Source organism: Gymnogyps californianus, chromosome 2, assembly GCF_018139145.2.
Source record: "Gymnogyps californianus isolate 813 chromosome 2, ASM1813914v2, whole genome shotgun sequence".
In the NCBI taxonomy this organism is placed as follows: domain Eukaryota; kingdom Metazoa; phylum Chordata; class Aves; order Accipitriformes; family Cathartidae; genus Gymnogyps; species Gymnogyps californianus.
This window is the reverse complement of record NC_059472.1, coordinates 167,907,362-167,930,341: the sequence shown is the minus strand read 5'-3', so window position 1 is coordinate 167,930,341 and position 22,980 is coordinate 167,907,362. Positions and strand designations below refer to the sequence as shown.

The following is a 22,980-nucleotide window of genomic DNA, read 5'->3' as shown; positions in this document are numbered from 1 at the left end:
GGATGCAGAAACCCAAACCACCTGCTAGGCAGGAGAGCCAGAACCACCCTTGGGCTTTCAAGCTGAAGTCCAAGTCTGCAGCCCTACGGCTGAGGGCGAATGATGGAGAGCAGCAATGCTGCCAGCACGTCAGCTGCAGGCTCTGGCAGGCCACGAGAGAAGGCTGCCTCGCACCGCTGGCTGTGCTCTCCGATGCTCAGGGCCAGCGGGAGGAGAGGGGTGCTCACCCTGGACTTGCTGCAGAGGTGAAGCTAGAGAAGCCACTCACAGCACCGGGCAGCATGGCTGCTGTCCCTCCTGTGCCCTTCCAGGATTGGGCCTGGGTGATTCTTCCTTTTCAGGAACAATGCCGAGATAATCACTGCCAAGCGGCTCTCGACAATTTGCTCTCTAACCTTTGCCTGGTATAGAAATATTCTTAAAATGAAGCCCAAGAGCTGAGGCATCCCCACACTGATGGCTTCTTGCTGTCGTCCTGGCATCCTCTATACTCTAGGAGATTCTACATACAGGAGCTCTGTGAAGGCAATTTTGAGAAGAAAGCCCTTTAACCGTACCTCTCCAGAGCCAAGAAGTCAGAAGGCACGTTCAGTACCAGCCTCCCACCTCACTGGGAGCTCTGCTGTGGGTGAGGGGACCACACCGACCCACCCCTCAGGGCGGGCTCACCCTTGGTGAAGTTCTGAAACTGCAGTTGGTGTCTGCGGGGCACTGGACACTGCAGCACACAGCCCAGCCTGTGTCACTCTTCCTGCTTGTGCCAGGGTCTTCTCCTCGCAGTACGGGAAGCCGCAGGCAGACTGTCCCATCTTTTCACAGAAGCAGTAACGGTGACAACACCTGGTGCTGCAAGCAACTTGGGAAGGGTGAGAGAAGTGCAGTTCCCACACAGAGAACAGCGAACCCAGGGGGACTTTTGCCAGGCCACACGTGAGAAACCAGCAAGGAGAAAGTTACTCCTTTTCCGCATGCCATGCATCCTCTTCCGCATGCCATGCATCTTTTTCACAGTGACCTTCAGAAGCCTGACTGCCCGGACAAAGCCTTCACCGCTCCAAAAGATTCAACACAATTACAGTGGCACACACTGTAACGTATGTGGTCTAGATCCCTGCACAACGCAACCACAAACTTAGCTTCAGACCAAATACGCAGGAACTGCTCTAGGTGTGGAGGAAGGGTCTCTGCTGCACCCGCCTGAGCAGGAAGGAGGGCACCACAATAGCTGGAGCCACCCAGTTCTTGGAGAACCTCTGAACAGTCAGTGAATGTGAAGATCCAAGGTTCTCCTTCTCAGAGCTTCCCCCACACTCAGCAGCACCACGTGCAGACCGTGGGGCATTTGCAGAGACAGCGGCCTGGGAAGGAAGAGTGCTAGCCTCAGCCTTCAACTGAATACCAAGAGGTAGGATGCTCGCTCCCTCAAGCTGTCATGCTAGACCAGGACGACATTAAATTGCTGTCCAAAAAGGTCAGTGATTGCTTGTTGTTAGACAAGACAGTGGCATGGAAGGGCTCTCTGGGAACAGAGGTGCAGCATACGCTCTGCACAGCACGGACAAGCAAGCAAACCTTTGCAATGAAAGCAAGGACCACAGCTCAGTGAAGCCTTCCTGTTTCTGCTGTGGAAAACCGACATCTTCCCCTGCCTGCATGGGGCAGGTCTACCACGATCTGGGCTGAGCAACTTGTGTTGGAGAAACCATATAAAGACGAGGTCTGGCTGGTAACTGGATCGCCACACGGGGCAAGCTCCTCACAGTCCACGACTGCCAGCACTCCACCAGATCCCAAAACAGATGCATCAGGACCCACCAGTGCTCCTTGGGAAAAGCCACTTACCCACTCTGGAAACACCTCATCCCGTCCAGTCAGGTTCATCTGAAACTGGATCCTGGAAGTCCCTGAACAGTTCTCGGATGCCAGTGACGTCTGGGGCCGACGTGTTGGGCTCAGCTCTCCTCAGCTCCTCGCCAGCACCTCCTGCCCCGTTCTTTCCCTCCCACAGCTGTGTTCAGGAGTGTGTGTGTGCTCCTGCAGTTGAGCAGGCCAGTGAGAGCACTGAGTACCTGAGATTTACTCCAGATTTCCTCTGAGATGGTGGGTCCCTCTGCTCCATTTGCAACTCCCAATTATCACACTTCTTTCTCCAGAGCTCCAAGCAGCACACTCAGCAAGGGCACCGATAACTGGCAAAACTGCACTGGCAGGCGTGCGGTGCCGCACGCAGAGGCAGCCTACTGCAGGAAACGCGGCACGGCACAGGGAACCGCAGAAACGCAGACAGCTCCTGCGTACACAGACTTAAAGGCCAGAAGGATCTCTCAGTTTTCCAGGCTGCCCTTTGTATACTGCAGCCATTAAACTCCACCCAGCCTATACTGCACCAGTCATCTGGGTATGCAGCGAGTCTCTTCCACAAAGGGACTTGGTCTGGATTTGGAGAAAGTACAAGAGATGCAGAATACAGCACTTCCCTATGCATTTTTTCCTACAGCTAATGAAAAGAGGGCTATTAACAAAAAAAGTAAGGATTCTTTAAAATTTTAATTCGGCTGGCTTTGGCTTCTAGCATTAACTCTCTGCTAGCCTGCAGAGTCTTAGTATGTGTGATTTTCTCCCCACGTAGACAGGTACGTAGATACTCTTATATTGTAATCAAGTCACCTCTCCATCTTCTTTTTGATTTATTGAATGGATAAGCTCTTTTAGTGTCTCACTATCAGGTGTTTTTTCCAGCCTTTGATTAACTTTTGGAGCTTTCTTTTTTAATCTTCTCAGTTTCTCTGTGTCCTTTTGAAGTGCTGACACCCGAGTTTGACAACACTCCAGCAACAGTCCTCCTGCTGCCCTGTACGAAGGCAAGAATCCGTCCAGACTTCCACTCGGTGCTCCCCTGCTTACTCGCCCAGGGACAGCAGCAGCCCTCCCAGCAGGGCAGCCCATGCTCCTTGTTCCGTACAGCATCAGCATTTGCCCAGACTGACATCGGTTTTGTCCGAATAGTCTCTGATTACCACATTCCTTGGGGTCTTCTGGACTTCCTCAGCCTCGCTGCTCCTCACGTGGACAAACCCGCTCCCTTGCCTCCTTCCTGACCACACGTACAGGCCATGAATAGACCCAGACAAAAGATGAAACACAGCACTTTGCAGGCATTCACTCCTGAGCCTTCAAGCAGCAGCTCAGAGTCTCCCACCAAGCTTGCTAAGCAGCGCTGCTGCTAGAAGGTGAGTCCCGGTCTCACATGAGAGCTTTCATCTCACACATTGCACTGCTTAAAGTTGTGTTGTCTATGCTCCCAGGGTCAACAAAGAGAAAAAACAACACCAGAGCACAATTCATTCCATCTTGAGATAAAAAAGCATGAGAAGCAGCCTAACAAACAGCAGCACCTAATCCTGCAGTGCCTTCCCCACTCCCTTCCCAAACCCACTGGCTGCTATTCCTCACCATACTGTCCTTCAGAGAAGGGACACAACAGAACCACTTTGAAGGAATAAGCTGAACAAATTTGGTGACACAGAGTGCCCAAGCTTTCCAGAAGCCAGGATCAGCTGTGCAGGCAGCCCACCTCCTGTTGCTTTCTCCAGACAGACTTGCTCTGCAAACCATTCGGTTGGTTTAGCAGATTCCCTCCTTCCAGGTCTACTGCAGTATTCACTATCCTCACCTATTCCCAGCTGTTCCTTCCCACCATTCCTCACGAAGAGGAGGAATAAGGGGAGACTTACAAGCAACTTGCCTGACAGGGTTGCCCCAGTTTCCCCAGGAATACCAAACCAGTGCAGAGGCTGCTGGATGCTGAGGGGTTCCCTGCCAGGTGGGACAGTTTGGAAGGTCGCTCTCTGGGCTGACTTCTCAGACCATCTCAGAGGCGGACCAGCAGCAGCAGAGGGGAACATCTCTACATGCTTCTGCATAAGAAAAGCAGCACTGTGACTACGATCCTCAGCCCCACAACAGGATATTATTGGAAGGTCCCAGACTTATGCAGGGGAAGGAGGATCCCCAGCTCCAGCTCAGAGGATGGAGGCACTTGAAGCCGATGACAGGCTCAGGCCTGTGTCTTGCCCTCAGCCTATCTTGCTGTGCTGCAATGAACAGAGCTGGATTTTTGCCTTCAGGCAGTCCTGCTGCACTGTGATTTCCAAGCTTTCTTCCATGCACCTGTTCCACGTGCAAACACTAACAGCACAGCTCTCCTCCTTTCCAAAAGCAACTCAGCTCTGCACAGACCCTTCCTCATGCATTGAACACAGATCCCCAGCTGCACTCCAGAAGACAAGGCAGAGAAAGGGGACAGGGGAATATGCAGTCCCATTACAGGGCAGGGTCCCGGTTTATTTAAGCAGACTGCAAACTCCTAGGACATGGGGTAGGTTCCCTCTCCCACCTACAGCATCCCCGTCACGCAGACTCCTCTCCAAGTCTAAGCAGAAATGCTCTTCCACACACTGTTCCCATGAGGAACAGCTGCCCCACCTGGCTGTTCAGCTGCTGCTCCCCTACCTCTAACACCCAAAGGTTCTGCTGTGCTTCCTCCTCTCCTCCACGAAAGGCAAATCAAAACCCTCTCTGCAGCCTCACAAGTCCTCTGCAGGCTTATATAGACTGCTGTGCTGCACAGGCCCACCATGGGGATGCAACCGTCCCCTGCAGCCTCTCTGCTCTCTGGAACAAGTGGCTACCCAGAGGACAGCCCCTGCAAGAAAGGCAGGAGAAAGGTGCTGCCCAGCCCTGCTCTGCGGTCCCTCGTGCACATCCACGTGCAGTTCACCTACACGCCACACAGAGGAATCCTGCCACACATACAGCACGTCCTACTCCTTGGACCCGGTCTGCGCGTGTAAAGCAACAGCACTGCATGCAAACATGTGCCTAACTCCCTTGGCCTCACAGCAGCACGCCATTCTCATCGACAGCCAGTGGTCTAGGTAGTGTAAGCCCCCTCTCTGGGACAGCACTGCTGCCCTGTCTCGCCCGGACACCCTCCACCGGCTGCAGTTACCATCCTGGAAGACTCTCTCCACGTTCAGTCCGTAGGTGGCACAGGTCTCGTAGTACGTGCAGCGCTTCAAATCATTGGAAAGCTTCCGCGCCCGAGAATCGTCAATGACCCGGGGGTTCGTGGCGCTGATGGCATCTGGAAACCAAAGGGAGAGGAGGCTGAAAAGCAAGCGCCTGTGTCCCATCTATCCACAGGTCCCAGGACACACTCCTGGCCTCCCTCCCTCCCTTCACACACTGAGATACCCACCTTCATAGTACACCCCCTCTCCTATAAATGCCTTAGATAACAAAGTCCCACGTTTGCAGAAAAATGGATTTGTTAAATGAACCTTTTTAAATGAACCTTATTCAACTCTCCTAACCATCCAGTCACTGACGTTTCTGAAGACAAGAGGGCAGAAACCCGTGGGAGGTGTGGTTGGCAAGGCAAGGCAGCCTGGATGTTAGGAATGGGACACACCACCAAGAATTCACACAACCATGTTGTGAACAGGGCAGCTGTTGAAGACAGCAGGACACTCAGTGACAGCAGACAGAGTGCTGGGGGCAAAGGTGTAAAGAGCCTGACCCTGGGTCCAACTACAGCCTCATCTGCATGAGGATGCACGGTGTTTACATGCATTAGAAATGACTAACGTTGCCATCTGTCAATGTGTCACTGGTCACGGCTGCTGGAACGAGCGAGTGCACCCATCTGCAAGTCTGCCTCAGTTGCAGAGTAAAATGGATTTGCCAGTCTCAATGGTTTTAGGTCTCATGGCCATACCCTACACGTTAAAGAATCAAAAAGGAGAAATCACCCTCAGTTCATTGGGAAAGACGACTCAGCTAGGATGCACTCACAGTTGAGGTCTTGGTGGACAACACTGAAAAATAGGCTTAATTTGTATCCCAGATGGCTGCTAAGTGCCCGCATGTTTTGGAAAAACTACCTTCCCAAGAGGAATCTGATTCCTTGAAGACATGCCAGGGACAAGCAGGGGCTGTAAATGAACCCTCTCAGGAGGAGCCGAAGGAGTACCGGGTCTCGCACTGTAAAGAAGTCCTCCTCGAACTCTCCAGTGGGTTGCTTAGTGTGACTGTACCAAGGTTGTGACCTCACCTGGCTCTAAGTCTGGGACAGCAATGATCACTGACCCCTCTGCCATATCACTCTTCCCCACTCCTGAGCCTTGCATGTGCCTGCAACCCCAGCCCAGTCCTGAACCAAGATCACTCAGTCCTAAAATGAATTCCATAATCTTTAAATATCCAAAGTTTAACAACTTTGTTCTACTCTTAATCTGGGGTCCAGAGCAGACACCCCTGCGACTCCCCTCCCGCTGTCACTGCCTGTCTTCCCAGCCTCAGAGTTTCTTCTTCGCCAGGAACAGGCCGCACTGCTCAGGAACTGGGTCCTGCCAAGACCCTTTTCCCTCGCGTCCTCTGTCCCCTGCTCCCGCTCTCTGCTGTCACCCTTCCATCCAGACAACTTCTGCAGCCCCAGGCTCCCTCTGCCTGTGCTTTACCGTCTACAGGCAGGAAGGACACTTGTTTTGGAAATGCAGAGCAGACACCTGCAGCAATGCCCTCGTTACTGCCCCTCCCTGCGTCCCCGGCACCCACAGCCAGGCTGCCTCTGACACACAGTGTGCAAAGCAGGAATCCCGCTCAAGGGCTGCCCTCTCTCCCGGCAGCCCCTCTCCATCGGCAGCTCCTTGCCCAGGCACGTCTGGGGTGCCCAGATGGGGCTCCAGGCACTGCGTCTCCTGTCTCCTCTGCTGCCCGCACCCACTGGCAGCCTCAGCTGCGGTTTCGTGACAGTTCCCTTATGGCCTCCGTCCCAGGCCCAGCTGGCTCCAGGCCCCAGCGCTGCGCGGGAGAGGAGGGGGAGGGTAGTTCTGGGTTACTGCTGCTCTTCCCCACATCCACATGTTCTGGCAGCACCTCAGGGGAGACGGTGCTCCACAGGTCAGGCCTCTTCTCGGGGTGCTGAAAGCAAACTGCCGTCCCCTGAAACGTTCCCTGCTGCAGCTCACCCCCAGAGGACGAAGGGCAATGCACCAGCAGAAAACCCTCCCACACCCAGGCCCTGACTCCTGCCTGCACCCAGCTGCTGCAGGCAGAATTGAGGAAGGCAGGCAACGCCAGCAGGTTTGGGCATTTCGAAGAGGAGAGTGGCTCCATGAAGTAAGGCAGCTCTCTGCAGGAAAGCTGAGGTGGTCTGAGAAGGAATTACTCAGATCCTCCAGGGCCCTAGGCTAGGGGCCTCAGCGTCACTCAGTCCCACGTACGGCTTACAGACCGGGATCCCCTGACACACTCGCAGGGCTAGCACCCTGCGCTCTCTTGCCAGTGTTGACAAGTCACCAGTGCTCCTGACCGAGGCAGGGAGGATGCCCGGCTGCCCCGCTCTCACCCTGCGTGCCCACCAGCACCATCGGCACCTCCGCTGTGTTCCGGTAGCTGCAGAGCCGCAGGTAGTAGTTGTAGACTGTCTGGAAGCTGATCTCGTCCTCCAGGCTGAAGACAAACACCACAGCATCGACCCAGGCAGCAAACTGAGGGAGACACACCAGCCGTTACAGCCCAGACAAGCATCCCGGAGCCCTGTGCCCAGAGCCGCCAGCAAGGGCAGCCACAGGGCAGGCGTGTGGGGTGCTGAGGCCGGGCTCAGCCGAGCGCACGCCCCAGGCCCTGCAGCACAAGCTCCCCGGCACCGCGGGGAAACCCTGGGGTCAACAGAGAGCACAGGCCTCGCAGTCCTCGTGTTCTCCCACGACCGGGCTCCCAAGGGGCGGCCAAGTAGGTCCCTCCCCAGGAGCCCTCCAATCCCTCTGGCAGGACAGAGTGGGAAGGGACCGCAGGAGGTACGGGTCTCCTACCTGGAGTTCGGGGGGCCCCCTTCATCTCGAATCAGCAGCAAGTAGCTCTGACCATCCACTACGATCTCCTTCTTAAACCGGCCACCTTGGGAAGAGAGCAAAGCAGCATGTCAAGTTCAGGGGGAGGGGGGCAGGCGGCAAGCAGGGGAAACCCCTAACGAAGGTCAGGGGAGGCTGCAGAGCCCTGCGGCAGTGGCAGATGAGGTGCAGAGATGAGGGTCACCTTTAGAACTGGGGAGAAGAGCGAGGACCCAGACCACCCCCCAGGTGCCCTGGGAACCAGACCTTACCCTCTGGAGACTCCTCCTGCACGTAGGTGCCGGTCAGGTAGCGGTGCACGAGGGCTGACTTGCCACTGGACAGGTTCCCCACGATGCCCTGAAACAGAGGCACACATCACCCACTGCCCGCATCCCCAGCACGCCTCCCTCTATACAAGGCCACCCCTGCGAGGCGAGACCACCAGTAACCGGGCGCGTGCCGATGGTGGGCAGAGACGGTCACGAGAGGGCACAGGGGATGGCACAACCCAGCTGGTACTTGGTGAGAAGCCTGGAGGCATTAACTGGTCTCAGCCGGGCAGAAAGCAGCAGGTACTGGGTCACAGCCACCCAGACGGAGGGTGGTGAGGACCCTCGTCCTCCCCCAAACAGGCACAGCCCCATCAGCTCCATGTTAGCTCTTCCCACAGCCCTCCTGCTCCTCGGTGGGGGACACTTGCCCTCCCAAGCCACAGTCAACTCACAAGGAAAAAACCTCTTCTCCCAGCTCACACATCGCCAAATTTTGGGGCATTACAGCTCTCAACAGCATTTCCCACACGGAGAATGAGAGCAGAGACTGGCCGTGCGTTTGGTACAGCTGCTGCTTCCGATACCAGCAGCAAGGCACAGCGCTTGCTCCTCGCTGCGGCAGTGATGCTGCTGTAGCAGAGTGCACGTTTCCCGGTGGAGCTGGCTGTGCTGCCTACACAGAAAGACATCCAGCACTAATTTTTAACTGAGTTGAAAAATAAAGGTACCTGGCACTAATTTTTAACTGGGTTAAAACACACTAGGCTAGGGGTCTGTCAGTCTGGATCACCCCACAAATATGCTACAAAATGAACGTAGCTGTCCCAGGATAGGTCAGCCAGACAACCCTGTTCTTCCTAAAGTCAGCATTTTCCCAACGGTTTAAAAAACCTCCAGTGCCTAAGGGCTTGCAAGTGGCCCTGCCTGCTGATGGGAGAGCAATCCTGGGGTAAAGGGCCATCTTCTGTCATCTTTGCAAAAAATCTAGTTCCGACTGGTCAGCTTATATCCCACAGCTATTCCCCACATCCACAGGGACAATGCAGCTTCTGGAGCGGGCTCTTGTGTTACTGAGCATCCCATCTTGTGCTCCTCTAGCCTCAGCTGCAGCGTTGCTCTGATGGAGCTGGAGTAGAAATGTCGGGGTGATGCAGAGGCACCCTTCGCCCGCAGCGTGCTCTTCTGCCTCCTCCCGATACCCCAGGCCTGTGGAGAGGTGCTCTCAGTCAGGAGCCAGAAGAGCCGTTCCTAATTCACTTCTTACACAGGCCTGCGCACCTCAAAACCCTGGTGAAGAAGGCAGGCAAGCTCCTACCAGCTGTTTACCGCGCAGAGCCCAGGAAGCCGTCCTGGCTGAGCTCAGGCCACAGCTCACTGTACCTGGGCAAAGCAAGCTCCCCGCTCCTTTTCCACATGGCTTCCCAAAAAGCACCTAACCTACGTTTGGCTTTGGATAGTCTGGCCTTACCACGGAGCTCCTGGTATGTAACCGACTCCTGCTGTAGGGCACCCTACACCTCCTCCTGTGCCTAAACCACGCTCCCAGTGCTCCCATGAAGACATCCTGGGGGTGGGTGTCCGACACACCAACACGGCCATTCAGAGCACCTGCCTGCACTGCCCCGCGCAACCCGGAGCCTGGGGGTTTCTCCACTACTGAAGGTTCACTCTGTCCCACTGAATACATGACTGAAACAGACTTGTTGTTGTTGCTGCCCAGCTTACCATCTACCCAAATGCTTCTGTAGGCATCCTCCTTCTCTGTCCCCAGGACTAGTTAGCATGGATTGTGGGGACTTGCCGTTTCACTGGGATTTAAGACGTCTGGTACATCTACCAGACAGAAGCCACCAGAGACACCCCTGTGCAGACCTCCCAATGCGGCTGCCGTGTTTCTGGAAAATCCAACATCCCCTGCGTGTCCACAGCTGCTTCACACCAAATGCACAGTGACACTACAGTGTTTGGCAGTGCACCACTGACCTTGCACCCTTCCTAAACCCACCACTGGACCAGACCATGAGATTCACTGGGCACGTGCAGAGTACTCGCATTTGCTGGAAATACCAGAGTCTCCGTGGAGGTGCTGCACAGACCCGGTGGGTGTATTTCTGCGCAGAAAGACACAGGCAGAAGTACAGTATCTTTATGATGAAAATTTCAAGCAGGCACACAGCACTGAAAAGGTAATAGCGTTCATGAAAACAGCACATACCCTTACACATACGAGAGACAAAACCAAAATCCCATCACTTGTCTCCAAGTGTTACCTGGGTATCAGAAACCAGCACAAGGCACGGCAGTGTCAGAGCTCTCCACTTGTCTGCTGTCATGGGAGAACCCTCCTCCCGAGCTCCAGCGAGCCCAGCTCCTGCAAACGTGGACATGGCACTGCCAGCCGACTCAGGAAAGAGCCCACGCAGCTGAGCGAGGACCAGCTCCTTCCCGAGCAGGTGCCGCATGCCGTGCCCTCACCCCATCCACAGCCCTCCTCAGCCCGGCCCCTCCGAGCGCCAGGAACGAAACCTGCTGCCCGCTCAGCCCAGACCCAGCCCGGCAGGGAACATGTCGCCCCAAGAGACCCCAGTCCTGCGTGTTGGGGCTGGGGGCTGCTCTCCCTGCCCGGCTGCTGCCTCAGGCTGTGCCCACTCCTGCACTCCCAGGGCCGGGGAAGGGGTCGGCTGGCCCCAGGCGTCCCCAGTGCACCCTGCCTGTGCCAGGGGATGGGACGGAGAGCCGCACTGTCGGGGCAGGGCTTCCAGAGCCCACAACACACTCTGGTAACGCTTCCTCATGACGTCCAAGCGTGGGCCATGATGATTTCAGCTCCGGCCACTGGCTCTTCCCTGCTTGCCAAGACCTACTCCCTGTCTCAGTACGTGGGGACCGTAGGCAGGTCTCGCAGACACAACCTGTGGTGACACCCACGCAGCAGGCTGCGGCACAGGGCAGACATACCATGCTGCCAGAAGCGGCCTAACTGCAGTAGCACGGTGGTCCATGCCGCCTGCCTGCAGGGACCGTCCCCCCCGCACCCCACGCTCGCCCCCTGTATCCACCTTGCATTATGCCCCTGGCTGCGCCACTGACACGGTCTGTGTGACTCTGGAGCAAAAGGAATCAAGAACCAGCGGTCTGGCCTGGCACTTGTTTGCAGTGCTATTTTCAAAGCTGCTCAGTTGCCAGAGCAGGTCTGCAGTACAGCCACACACCAGCCCCACCAGCACCGAAAGAAGTGGGAGGTGAGGAGAGAGGAGTGGCTGGGAACATTAAAGCTGCCTCTGCCACCAAAGAGAAGTTTATGGCCGACCTTTTCCAGCCGAAGGGATGAGCTTGGTGAGTGAGTCACCACCGGGCAGGTTCTCCAGCTTTCAGCCAGGTGCTCGAAAGCTCCCGCTGCACTGGGTCCCACCCCGGGCTACCCGCATGCTCCTGGCGAGAGGCGAAGACACACCAGTCCCACAGCAGCGGGCGCTCAGCTGGCGGCAGACTGAGCTATAGGAGCGCAGGAAACCCGTCCAGTCTGCCGGCACCTCTTGTGCCCACGCTGCACGGAGCCAGCGAGCAGCGGGACTGGGGCACCAGGAGCCCAGGACTAGGAAGTGCAGATCAACGTGCTCCCACGGGCATGCCCGGGCCGAACGCATCGCTGCCAGGTCTGTCACCCGCAACAGTAATTACAGATCATACACAGCGCGTTTAGACAGATAAGAACACGTACCAGACTGTAAACCTCACAGGTAACGCACACGTGCTTCTGGAGCCAAGTGATCTGCGGAGACGTAAGGGCTACACGAATGCCGTAGCCCGTGTCGTGAACGAAGGCAACATCCCTTCCTCCAGCCAAGCCCTCCCTGCTGCTGCCGCACTTCGACGGCAGCGTGAGCAGTCTGGGATATAAAGAGGTGGAGACAGAGAAGAAACTGTGGAGACCACTGCGCAGGGTGGGCAGCTCAGGGGCTCAGCCCTGTGCCCAGGCTAACCGCAGCTCCTGTCCCTGCGGAAACCTTTGCAAAACAGAGTGGCTCCCTGAGGCCGCCTGGCAGCTAGGATTCCACGCAACATCAGAGAGTAAACACTCCGACAATATTTAGTGCTCTAAAACTTGGATGGAGGCTGCATTTACACTTTGCTTATAACCAAAATCCTGACCTACGTCTTGCTGAAATACACTTCTGCTTTGTCTTAGCCTCATCTGGTGTTATAAACAAGCTCAAATAGAACTGACAGTCTTGAGGAACATAACCCCTTAGAGGCAGCAAACCGAAGTAAAACGAGGTGTGTAGGCACCATGGAAACCTCTGTATCAAGACATGTTGGGAGAACAAGGGAATGCAGCCTGCCTCTGTGCTGGCCAGTGAAGGGCTGATATTGCCCAGTATCGGGTCTGGGGGACGAGTCCCCACCAACAGGCATCATTTGTGCCTTGCCCACAGGGAAGGCAAGGTTTGCAGGAACCACTGCCTTCTCTCAGACACAGACTCCTCTAAGCCTGCAGCAGATGGAGGAAGCTTCAGGACAAAATTGAGGTGGGAAAAACTGCTGAGCATAACTTAAATATATCAAGCTATTAAAGAACCTTAGAGAAAGTACACTGACCACTTGTGGTGCAAATGGGAACATGAGCAGGGAAGAAAGCAGTACAATTCTTACCTCCTGCAGGAGAGCTGAGGGAAACAGTTCATTCCTGCAGAAGGAGGGACGTGGGCTGCGGTCAACACTTTATGTGCCATGAAACAGAAGCCCCCAACGAGTCTGTGGTTTTCCATACTCACAGAATTATGAATCTTGGTTCGTAGGCTCAGTGTAGGTCTCCCTTGGGGACAAGGACTGGCAGATCAGAGACAGAGCGGGTGCTTCGTGCAAGCCTCTCCCATCATAAACAGTGTGCTCTGCCATTTATCAAAGGACCCTGAGCTTGCCCTGCACTAGGATGTCTTTTGGTTTCAGACACGTTTTTCACGGGGCCACGTGGTGCACTTGGTGAAGCATCACACAGGCAGGACCGAGGACTGGGTGCCTCTGCCGCGGGAGCCGCTTCTGCAGCACTGCCGAGATCGCTGCCGGGCCCGTGCCAGCTGCGCAGGCAAGACCTTGCTCCACTCGGAGCACCTCCCTGCATGGAGCGTGCCTCTGAGGACTGGGCCGGTGAGGCTGAGGTGGGAGCCGAGGGGAGAGCTGCTTGAAAACTGGAAGGGAGCAAAGCCTGGGAACGTTTCTTGCCAAGTCTCAGCCATCTATTTAGCGATTCCTGTACAGACTCCAGGATGGGTGCCATGTGGGGACCCCTTCTGTACCACCGTAACCTGGTGGTAACTCGGGACGCTTGCTCGAAGACCAATCTGTCTGCAGAGACCTGGGGAGAAGAGCTGGGCCCTGTGACGGACGGGGACGGCCACACCGCTGGGGTGGGCGAGATGGGAGCCGAGGAAGAGAGGCATCGTCGCGCTGGCGCACCCACGGGGCAGCCAGGGCCGCAGCAGCGCAGTATGGAACGGGCCCCTTAGACACCCGCCCGAAAGCTCAGGACCTGCCTGGCTTTCCTTGTCCCCGCTGGCTGACCGCCACCCCAGACCCAGGCAGGAGCAGCTCTGCCGCTACGCGACGTCCTGCCCTTCACAGCTGCAGAAAGAAGAAATCACGGACGACCACCCCACCGCCCAGAGGTCTGCCCGCCCAAGCACGGGGTCCCCCGCCACAGTCGGCTGCTGCAGCCTAACCCCAGAGACACGATGGAAAGGGCTTCAGTCCAGCAAGGCCAGGACTGAACCAGGACTCTGAAAGGCCTCCAGGCTTTTAGGAAGACCTGCATCGGCCGGATGAAACCCCGGAGCAACGGAGATCCCTGGAGGTCATGGAAAACATGGGAAAAGAATTGTGCTAATTGAGGAAGAACTAAAAGCTTTAGGTTTGTTTAGCTTGCAGTACTGTTTTGTAGCCTGCAGAATGTTAAAATGTCAGAAGGCAATACACAGAATAGCTGCAAGAATATTTTTGAACAGACACACATTTTACAAGCCAAACTAACAAATGAATATTCAAAGTTTGTTTTAATTTTTTACTTAACAGCACATTAAGAAAAATTGTGGCAGTATGGTGCTGGTATGTTTTGCAAAAAGGCTTCTTGTTTCTCGGATTAAGATTGAAAAAAATTAATCTTTCAGGGCTGAAGGGAGACATGCCAACAGTCTTCAAAGGGAGTTAAAGGCTGCCATGGAGAGCGCAAGAAGAGCGGAGCGATGGAACAGATTGCTGAGGTCCCCGAAAACAGCCAGACACTTGGAAGCGCCTGCAGCATCCTGCCCACCCCGACATCCCTTCCAGCGCTGCTCCAGCGCTCGCAGCACGGCTGCCGAGGGTGCCTTTCCATGAACGCCCGAACCAGCCCACTAACTCATCGCCACCAGCAAGGAGCCACGCTTCCTCCCTTGCCCCAGGCATGGCTTCTGCCCCTCGTGCTCACTAGCCAGCCCAGCTCGAGCACAACACCCTCTGTGTCCTCCTGCACCGCTGACCTGTGCCGGCTCACAGACGGCCCCGGCAAGCCAGCGCACAGCCATCAGCGATGGCAGGCCATGGGAAACGTCTCCCATCTCAGAGGTGCCGCACCCCGAGACCAGGCCCCCTCCCTCGTGACCTCGTCCCACATGAAGGGAGCTGTGTCTGGGGCAGAGGCAGCCCCCCTACCAGAGACCACATCCCACAGGTAGGTGATGAAGCCCGGTAAGGGCGCGCCCTGGGAAACCCGCCCCGCGCTGACAAACGGGAGGAGCTTCCTCCCCTCTGTTTGGCAGAACAAAGCACCAGAGGTGACGGTTTCATCCCACCAGCATCCCTCCACAGCAGGGACACCACGGGGCAGTTGTCTCTGGGAGGTGGCCGGTAGAGGCCAGGGAAGCACTAGCGCAGAGCTGAAGTCAACGAGGTTCAAACGGAGAGGTGATACCTCCCACGCAGCTAACTCCCACGCTTGGACGGCTGCTCTGAGGGTGACGACCGTGGGTGCATGCCTGTACCGCTGCTCAGGATCTGCCCCTGCTTCTGCTACACCAGAAGGTCTAGCCCGTGCAGCAGTACCCAGTCGGGAATTACGACTCTGCTATGGCCAGCAGGAAGGGTGAAGAGCTCAGGTATTGCCTTTCAACCTTCACATCCGAGTGCTCTCCCAGACCAACACCCTCTCCGTTACAAGCGTGAGCCACCGAGAAGCTCTTGCCTTCCCCCAGCACAGCAGCAGCCGCAGCTCCTCTCTCCCCTCTGTGAGGCTGAAGCCTCTATGTATTTCCACTTGGCCACATTAAAACATGGGTTTTTCTTGGGGATTTGGAGGAGCATCAGAGAACCAGGGGTATCCGAGGCACAAGCCACGAGTACTCACCACCTTCAGCTCAGGCACCGAGCGACTCAGGGTCCATTCCTGGCTGTTCACAAACGAATCTGCAGAACAGAGAGGAGAAATCATCAGGTCACCATGGTCTCCCTCGAGATCCTAAGAAGGATCCCGCCATGCTCTCCCCGCTCCCTCCAGGCAGGATATTTATGGCTTTTCCCTCCCTTCCACCTCATCCAGAGACACAAAGCTGCATGAGGTCTCGATGCTGCCCGTGCCTGGGAGGCTCTGCAGCCAGAGCTCCGGAGGAAGCGGCCAAGCCGAGGGCAGCAAGGCAGCGTAGAGCCCACGCACCATGGGCTAGGGACCCTCCCTCCTGCCCTGCGGGAGCACAAAAAGCCCTACAGCATCCCCTTCCTCAAGGCACATGGGAGAAGGGTAACACCAGAGACTAGATGCCTTTTTGGGGGGCGCATGCTGTAAAGGACCCCAGAACCAAGGGCACGTAACGGCGAAAGCAGTGCCCTGAGCACTGCACTCAGGCTACAATACCAGTGTGTCATATGCAGTGTAGATAAAGAGCCGAAGACACGCTATAATCTATGTTCGTGACTGAAAGTGAACACAATTAATTATGCGTACGTTATGTAATTTGCAGAACATTGTAATAGGCTTAAGAAGGTGGTAACAATCAGGCACGGCTTTGAGTGGCGCAGGAAACACCCTCTCTTCTGCCACAGAAATCACAAACGCTTCATTTACATCCAAACAATCTCCAGGAGCTGGTCAAACAACAGACTTCCCAAATAAAACCAGACTCACAGGAGGAAGAGCAAGAGCCTGGAGAACACCTTGAACATCAGAAGTAGCCAGCAGCCACTCCTAACAAAACCAGAGCCTTTCATTTGCCTTGGACGAGGAAGTACATCCTCCACCCAAAGCCAGATGGCTACAGGATAGGGGGCCCGAAACAAAAGAGCAGCACTTGCTCTATGTTAATAGTGTAAAAATAATAAAGGATTTCTGGAGACCGGAAACCTGCGGGAGCACTGCTTCTTCAAGAACCTGCAATAAACTTAGCAAATTCGCTGCCACAGACTACTGCAGAAATGGAAATCTCAGATGGGTTCAAAAGGGGAAGAGGCGAATCCGTGAGACCCAACCGCGGGCAGCGATTAAACACGACGGCCTGGGCGCTACGGCTGCTCAGCCGTCACCCGAGGCCGCAGCGGGACGCCAGGCCAAAGAGGAGGACGGCTCTAGACCTGCCCCGCCGCCCCGTCCCGCAGCGGCCGCCAGCGCAGGAGCTGCGAGCCGCCCTTCCCCACCCCGGCGACTCCTCCCTGCCTGCCGCTGCTGCCGGCAGCACCGACCCCACCACCCCGCTCGCGGTGCAAGCCCCAGCTCTCGGCAGCTCTTGGTGTCTGCACTGGCACTGCCCAAACCGGCTGGGCAAGCTGGCGGCTGCAGGTCTCTGCCAAGTAGGTGTTTCATCCGGGACTGTGCCAAACACCGCAGGCTGAAACCAGGGCAGTGCAGGAGATGCTGCCAGACCCGGGCAGGATCAGAGGGCAATGCCAGGCTCTTCAGCCCTGTCAGAAGCCAGTCAATGAGTATCGTCACTCCAGTTTATGTTCCTGCCCTCGTAACTCCCAAGGGAAGGCTGGACACACAACGGCTGCAAGCCTCGCTCGATCTCCAGGCCAATGCCTTGTCTCATCTCTCCCTGCCTCACCCAGGCAACCGGTGGGAGATGTGCAGCCCACAGCTCCGTGGGGAAGACTCTGCTCCTGCTGCTCGTGGCCGGAGGGCTTGCAGGGGCCCTGCCCTTCGTGCCTGCACATCTGCAGGCTGGGCCACCGCTGCTCGGCATGCGCGAGGGGAAAAAAAGACGATCCACCACTGCGCCTTTATCATGGCACTTGTGCAGCCACTGGCACCCGCAGGCCACAGCGCATTTTTCCACCGTGTCAAAAAAAGGTAAGAATACGGTGCTCATACTTAGAGTTTACCATTCATATACTAATTTATGAACACTAATTATACACATACTAATTTATGAACACTTCTTTTTCAGAAGCTACAGACATAAAACACAAGTCTGATGCAGTAACAAGGTTATTTATAACCATCATGAAGCTTGTTAAGAGGAATCGCTTCTTCTTGGCCTCTGTCTTTCACCTGTCCTTTCTTTTTTTAGGCAGAGGTAAAATCTTTATTAAAACAACTACTAAGTTAGGAGGAAAATGATAAATTCTGAGCCCTTTCAAAAAGGTAACAGCACACCTGTATTTCCAACTGCATTACTTGGTCTAAAAAAAGCCGTCACCTCCACCTATAACTTCTGCTCTGCTTAGTCCCTTTGTCAGTTAACTGCGATGGTTAAAGCACCATCAGTACTTTCTCCTTTACTGGCATTCCCGCCCTCCAGATTAGACGAGGCAGCATACTTACACTGTTTCACTATATATACCTTGAACTACAAAAAACTGGCAAAAACCGAGCAGGTTTTTCAAGGGGTTCTGAGTGGAGCACAAGTCAAATGCACTCGCTGACTTGGCCTTAAGGAAGAAAAGAGAGGCAGAGAGAGGCCTGGAGAGGGCAGGCTATGCTCTTCTCTTTTTCTGTTCTCAGATGCTGAGGATAGAGAAACTGTCCAGATTTTTGCTAGTTGCCTCCTTTGATAATTATTCTAACAGATCTTTGTTTTTTAACCAAGGTTCAGGAGTCCACTAACAACAGTTTGATTTTTGACTTGCTGCGAAGGCCTCTGAGTAAATCTTAACACAAATACGTAACTGTGACACAATGCCAACTTAACTACATTCAGCCATACAACACATTAAACTATTAACTATCACCAGCACGCCTAACCCAAAACACCAACATACAACCTGCACACCTCTGCTTGTCAATCTGCTCCCAACACGTGCCAAGTCTGAATTTTAGCCCAGACCACCAGCCGGCCCCAGTGATCGACCCGGCACGTCCCAGCCTGCGCACGGCATCGTCAGCCCCCTGGTCCCAGAGCTGCACCCGCGCTGTCTCTGCTCAGCAGCGTGCCAGGGCGCTGGCACCTCTCTGCATGGTGCCGCCAGAAATCCCTGCGCCAGAGTGACAGCCTCGCTGGCACAAAGGAGCGGGATGGAAACACCGGCAGCGACGCTCTCACTGTCACCGCTCACGTCTGTCCCGCGCAGCAGCGGGGAGGACGCGCCCAGCGCCCGCTGACTCACCCGCACCGGACCTCTCTAAGCCGTGCTGTGCCCCAGCTTGCAGCAGCCATCATCACCCAGGAGCTCGCACGCTGCAGTCTGGCTTCGACACCAGGCTAAGCAGGGTGAGGCCCTTCCTGTCCCGTCCAGCTCACCACCCCCAGACCGCGGCTGCTCTTTGGCTGCAGGCGGGGGACGGGGCTGTCCCTGCTCCGGGACAGGGAGCAGGGCTCGCCCGAGCACAGCACAGGGCTTGCGGCGGGCAGTGCCTGGCACGGGGAGGTGGGCAGTCACCTGCAGCCCGCACCACTACTGCTGGGAAATCCATTCGCGACTGCAGCTTGACAGAGAGGCACCAGATCTCTGCTCTGCCACCACCGGGAGCAGGGTGTCCTCCTGCCCTGCTGAGGGGCTGCTTGCCCTCCCCAGGGGCGGTGGGGGCTGCTTTGCCCCAGCAGCAGCTTCTGCTGAGGGCAGGAGGCCGCCCAACATCATTACCCGAGAACAGCCATCTGGATTCGGGCCGAGGATCTGCCTAGCCCGGCACGCCATCTCCAGCATCAGCTGGCATGTGGGAATCCAGGAAGAGTAGGAACATGGTGAGAGTACATGATTCTGACCCCACGTGTTTGCGGCTGCTGACTTCTTCAGCTCAGGGATCTCCTGTGGTTTGCCTATTTAGTAAACCTCAAAAAACTCTCCTCTGAGTAATTGTTCTGTCTCCTTTTAAAACCATGTAAAATTTCAGTTCCACATTGTTCTTTAGCAAGGAGTTTCAGCAGTACAAATACCCATTCCTTGAAAACCCACTTTCTTCTGGTTTAGGCTTGGCTTCGTGGGATGTCCCCAGGTCCTGTACCAGAGGCGGTGAGCTAACAACCCTAGCCAGCCTGACCAGCACCACCCCATCTTTCACTGCAACCCCTCTTTTCCACACTGTGGAGTCCCAGCTGTTGGATCACTCCTCGTGCAGAAGCTGTTGTGCACCTTCCACCCTCTCTGCTGTCCTCCTCCAGTACCTCCTGTTCAGCGGAAGAGGACACGTCCACTGCGCATGTCGCTGTGTAAAGCATCTCACTCACAACAGGAGGAAGGCAGACGGCTGTAGTGGAAGGTCCCACGTGGCTCCAGCGACTGACCCTGCCCAGACCACCCAGCTGCTTCACTGCAGGAGAGCCAGCTGTAACGATAAGGCACTCTACCTGCAGCATTTCGGGGTCGAGATACCCCCAGTGTAAGCGCTCACAGAGGTACAGATGAACCCACTCTTATTCCGGTACCCAGGAGGGAAAAAGCAAGAGCTTACAGATTACGTGACCAAAGGAACAGAGACTAAGGTGGAAGTGGCCTTGAACTGAAGACAGCCAAGGGATTCCTTCACAATCACCTGGAAAAGTTACTGAGACACAGATCTTGGAGGGGCCAGTCCCCTCTGTGGCCCCCTCCGAGCCAAGGTCACAGATGTCAGGATCAGAAGACCCTCATGTCCACCTGCCATCCCAGGCTGTACCCGTACACACAAACCCTTCCAGTAATGAACTCCTACAGGAACAAAAGCGCCTCTAGTTCAGGAGGACATCCCACCCCGACTTCAAACTGCCCGTACGGAGCACTACTCCTCGCACCGACCCACTCGCCCTCTGTCCTTCCCCATTAGCTGAGTGTGTGGAGCTGCCTGAAGTGTCTTCTATTGCACGGATTAGGGATGAAGCAAGGCAGTGCCTGGGCAAAGCAGAGAAGCGAGGCGAGGAGGCTGCGCGTGTCTGCACACCGGGGTAGGCACATGTCCTCTGCCTGCACCTTGCGGCATGCCTGGGAAGCCTCCCAGCTTCTGCAAGAGCGTAGAAGGAGCATCACGGTGTCCTGCAGCATGCCCTCCAACACCACTTCCCAAAACACCCAGCTTGCTCCACAGCGAGTCAGTTTTGCGCAGAAGAACAGCAGCTACTGAGGAAGAGCACTTGGACCGAGCTCCCCTGCACGCCTGACTGCCGGCCAGGCTTCAGTTCTGGCTTTGGACGAGCTTTCTGCAGAGAGTTTGGGGGCTTTCTTTAACGGTGCCTGAAAGCTGAAACTCCTCAAAACCAGGAGGCGTTAGCGTCAGCTTCCCCAAGTTACTCGGTTAATAAAGCAGCATTTCCACGCATACACTTCTAGCACTCCCTGCAGACCATGAGAAGCTTGGCTCTGGTTGTCAAAAGGAGGAAAAAGAAATGCCTTCAGCTGCATCAACTAGCAGCCTGCAGCATGCATCTCCTCCTGCCCCGAGTGCCCCAAAGAGCAGGCTCCCAAAGATGTGGCAGTTCCTGCAGCACCTGAAGAATCGCCACGACTAAACACAAAGCCTTGACTTGGACCATTCCCACCTACCACCTAGACAAGGTACTCAAGACCGTCAAGACCATCAGCTAGCTCAGGAAGGCCTGAGGATCTGGAGCACAACCCACTTTCGTGCCTCAGCCTGGGGTCCATGCCACAACTGAGTCTTTCAAATCTGTCACCGTAACTGGCCCTTGGTCCTTTTTACACCGCCACTGCTCTGCTCCCAGGGCACGCCCATCACCCTTCTCTCATCACGCAAGGGGACACCCACAACCCGTGCACGCCACGCTGACATGTGGGTGACCCACGCCTAGACGTGATGCGCCCATTCGCAGGCCCAAAGATGCCTCGTCAGTCAGCTCTCACGTCACCTGAAGCCCCTGCGTCCCACAGCCGTCTGCACCCGCACTCGCAGGGACAGCTCCATCGCTTGGTTTTCAGATCATTCCCCCAGCACAGAGCCCCCCCCGCCATTTTCTTGCACTTGCTTTCCTCCTCTACCAGCAGCTTCTCGCAGAAGTGAGTGCAGCAGCCGTGTGCGGGCGGGCGCGGATGACACCCACGGAGCTGTCAGAAAGGCACCTCAAGAGCAGTTTCTCAACCACCCAAAACAGCCACAGGCCAAGTACCTGACTGCCAAAAAACGCTGACACAACTCGCTGATGTCAGCTTTGTCCATCCCAAGTGTTGATCGTTTGCTACTAAAATGCAGCATATGGCAATTTCCTGCACTTCATCGGTATAAATTCTGTTAGTATAATATTATACACTCTGTGTATCTGTGCGGCTGTTACACACCCAAATCAGCGTAAGGAAGGTCCAAGTCCATAGCTGCAGGAGGTTGATGTGGGTGTGGGAGTCCCCCCGCCGCCGCCGTTCCCCTCCCCATCCGCAGTGCTTCTGCTGCCCAGCCGGCTGCGCCGAGCAGCGGGAGGTGCAGGGGCTGACGCCAGCCGCTCGGGCACCGTTCCCCACTGGAAGAGGCAGGAGATCCCCGTCTTCTCCCGGGAAGAAAGAGCGACCACGTGGCAGCACACAGCAAGCCACCAGTGACCTGACCTGATCTAACGCACTAACCGAAATCCAGGCAGGCAGGTCAGCATTAGCACCTTCCACGCAGTGCCAGAGCCTTGGTACAAGCTTGTTCAGCAGAGATTGCCTCCAGCTGGGGTAACACCTTAATGAACTGTCGTCTCCCTCATCACTAGGGTTCGTGTACGCATCGAGGAGTAGCGATTTACTTGATTAGCTTCCCTGCTGGACTAGCTGCTTCATTTGGCATTTCACATTAAAACACACCCAGTCACTCTTCCTCCCTCTTCTCTTTGTTATTTAATAATAAAGAAGAGACCAGACTGTCAGTGCTGTGGTTGAATACCTTCCCCAGGCACATCTGACCTCAAAAGCAGAAGCAGTGAACTCATGGCACCACCTGCACACCAAGAGCCTTAGCACAGCCAAACAGTGGCCTTGGCTCCAAGACACAAGACACAACCACACAAGAGAGGCAATCAGTCTGACCTGTCCTGGAAAAAGGAGATTCAGGCCAGTTTTGTTACTGCCCAGAAGCTTCTGCCTATGGAGATTTCCAGGCGTAGGCAGCCCTACTGCAGAAGGTGGAAACCCATATGGAAGTTTGGAAGTTACAGTGGACAGAGTCCACGAAGAAGAGCAGATAGGGACATAAAGCAGGCACTCTACGTAGTTGATGTCCCTCGGTCAGTCACTCATCCTGGACACCTTCAGTGACCTACAGACCAGACCACAGTTGTGGGATGGGCAGCATCACACACTAAGGAGGCAAGACCAGAACCCTCCATCTCAAAGGCTGGACAACAACAGCCCCCTCTGCCTTTACAGACAGCTCAGCGGGAATTCAGCCGCGGCAGTACGGACCCGCTGCTGCTTGCATCCACTTGCTGCTGCAAAGCTGGGAGGAGGAA

General features: G+C 55.5%; 1 protein-coding gene across 6 annotated transcripts in view; it reads right to left on the bottom strand.

Annotated features, from left to right (window-relative positions):
* AGAP3 (ArfGAP with GTPase domain, ankyrin repeat and PH domain 3) overlaps positions 1-22,980 on the bottom strand; it is a 154,858-nt gene that overhangs the window by 80,195 nt on the left and 51,683 nt on the right. For all 6 annotated transcript variants that reach the window (XM_050890676.1, XM_050890678.1, XM_050890677.1 and 3 more), the window contains 5 exons: positions 15,549-15,607; positions 8,168-8,255; positions 7,882-7,962; positions 7,412-7,558; positions 5,012-5,146 (listed from right to left, as the gene is read on the bottom strand). In XM_050890676.1, the coding sequence (XP_050746633.1) occupies positions 5,012-5,146; positions 7,412-7,558; positions 7,882-7,962; positions 8,168-8,255; positions 15,549-15,607 (510 nt within the window). The remainder of the gene's footprint in view (positions 1-5,011; positions 5,147-7,411; positions 7,559-7,881; positions 7,963-8,167; positions 8,256-15,548; positions 15,608-22,980) is intronic.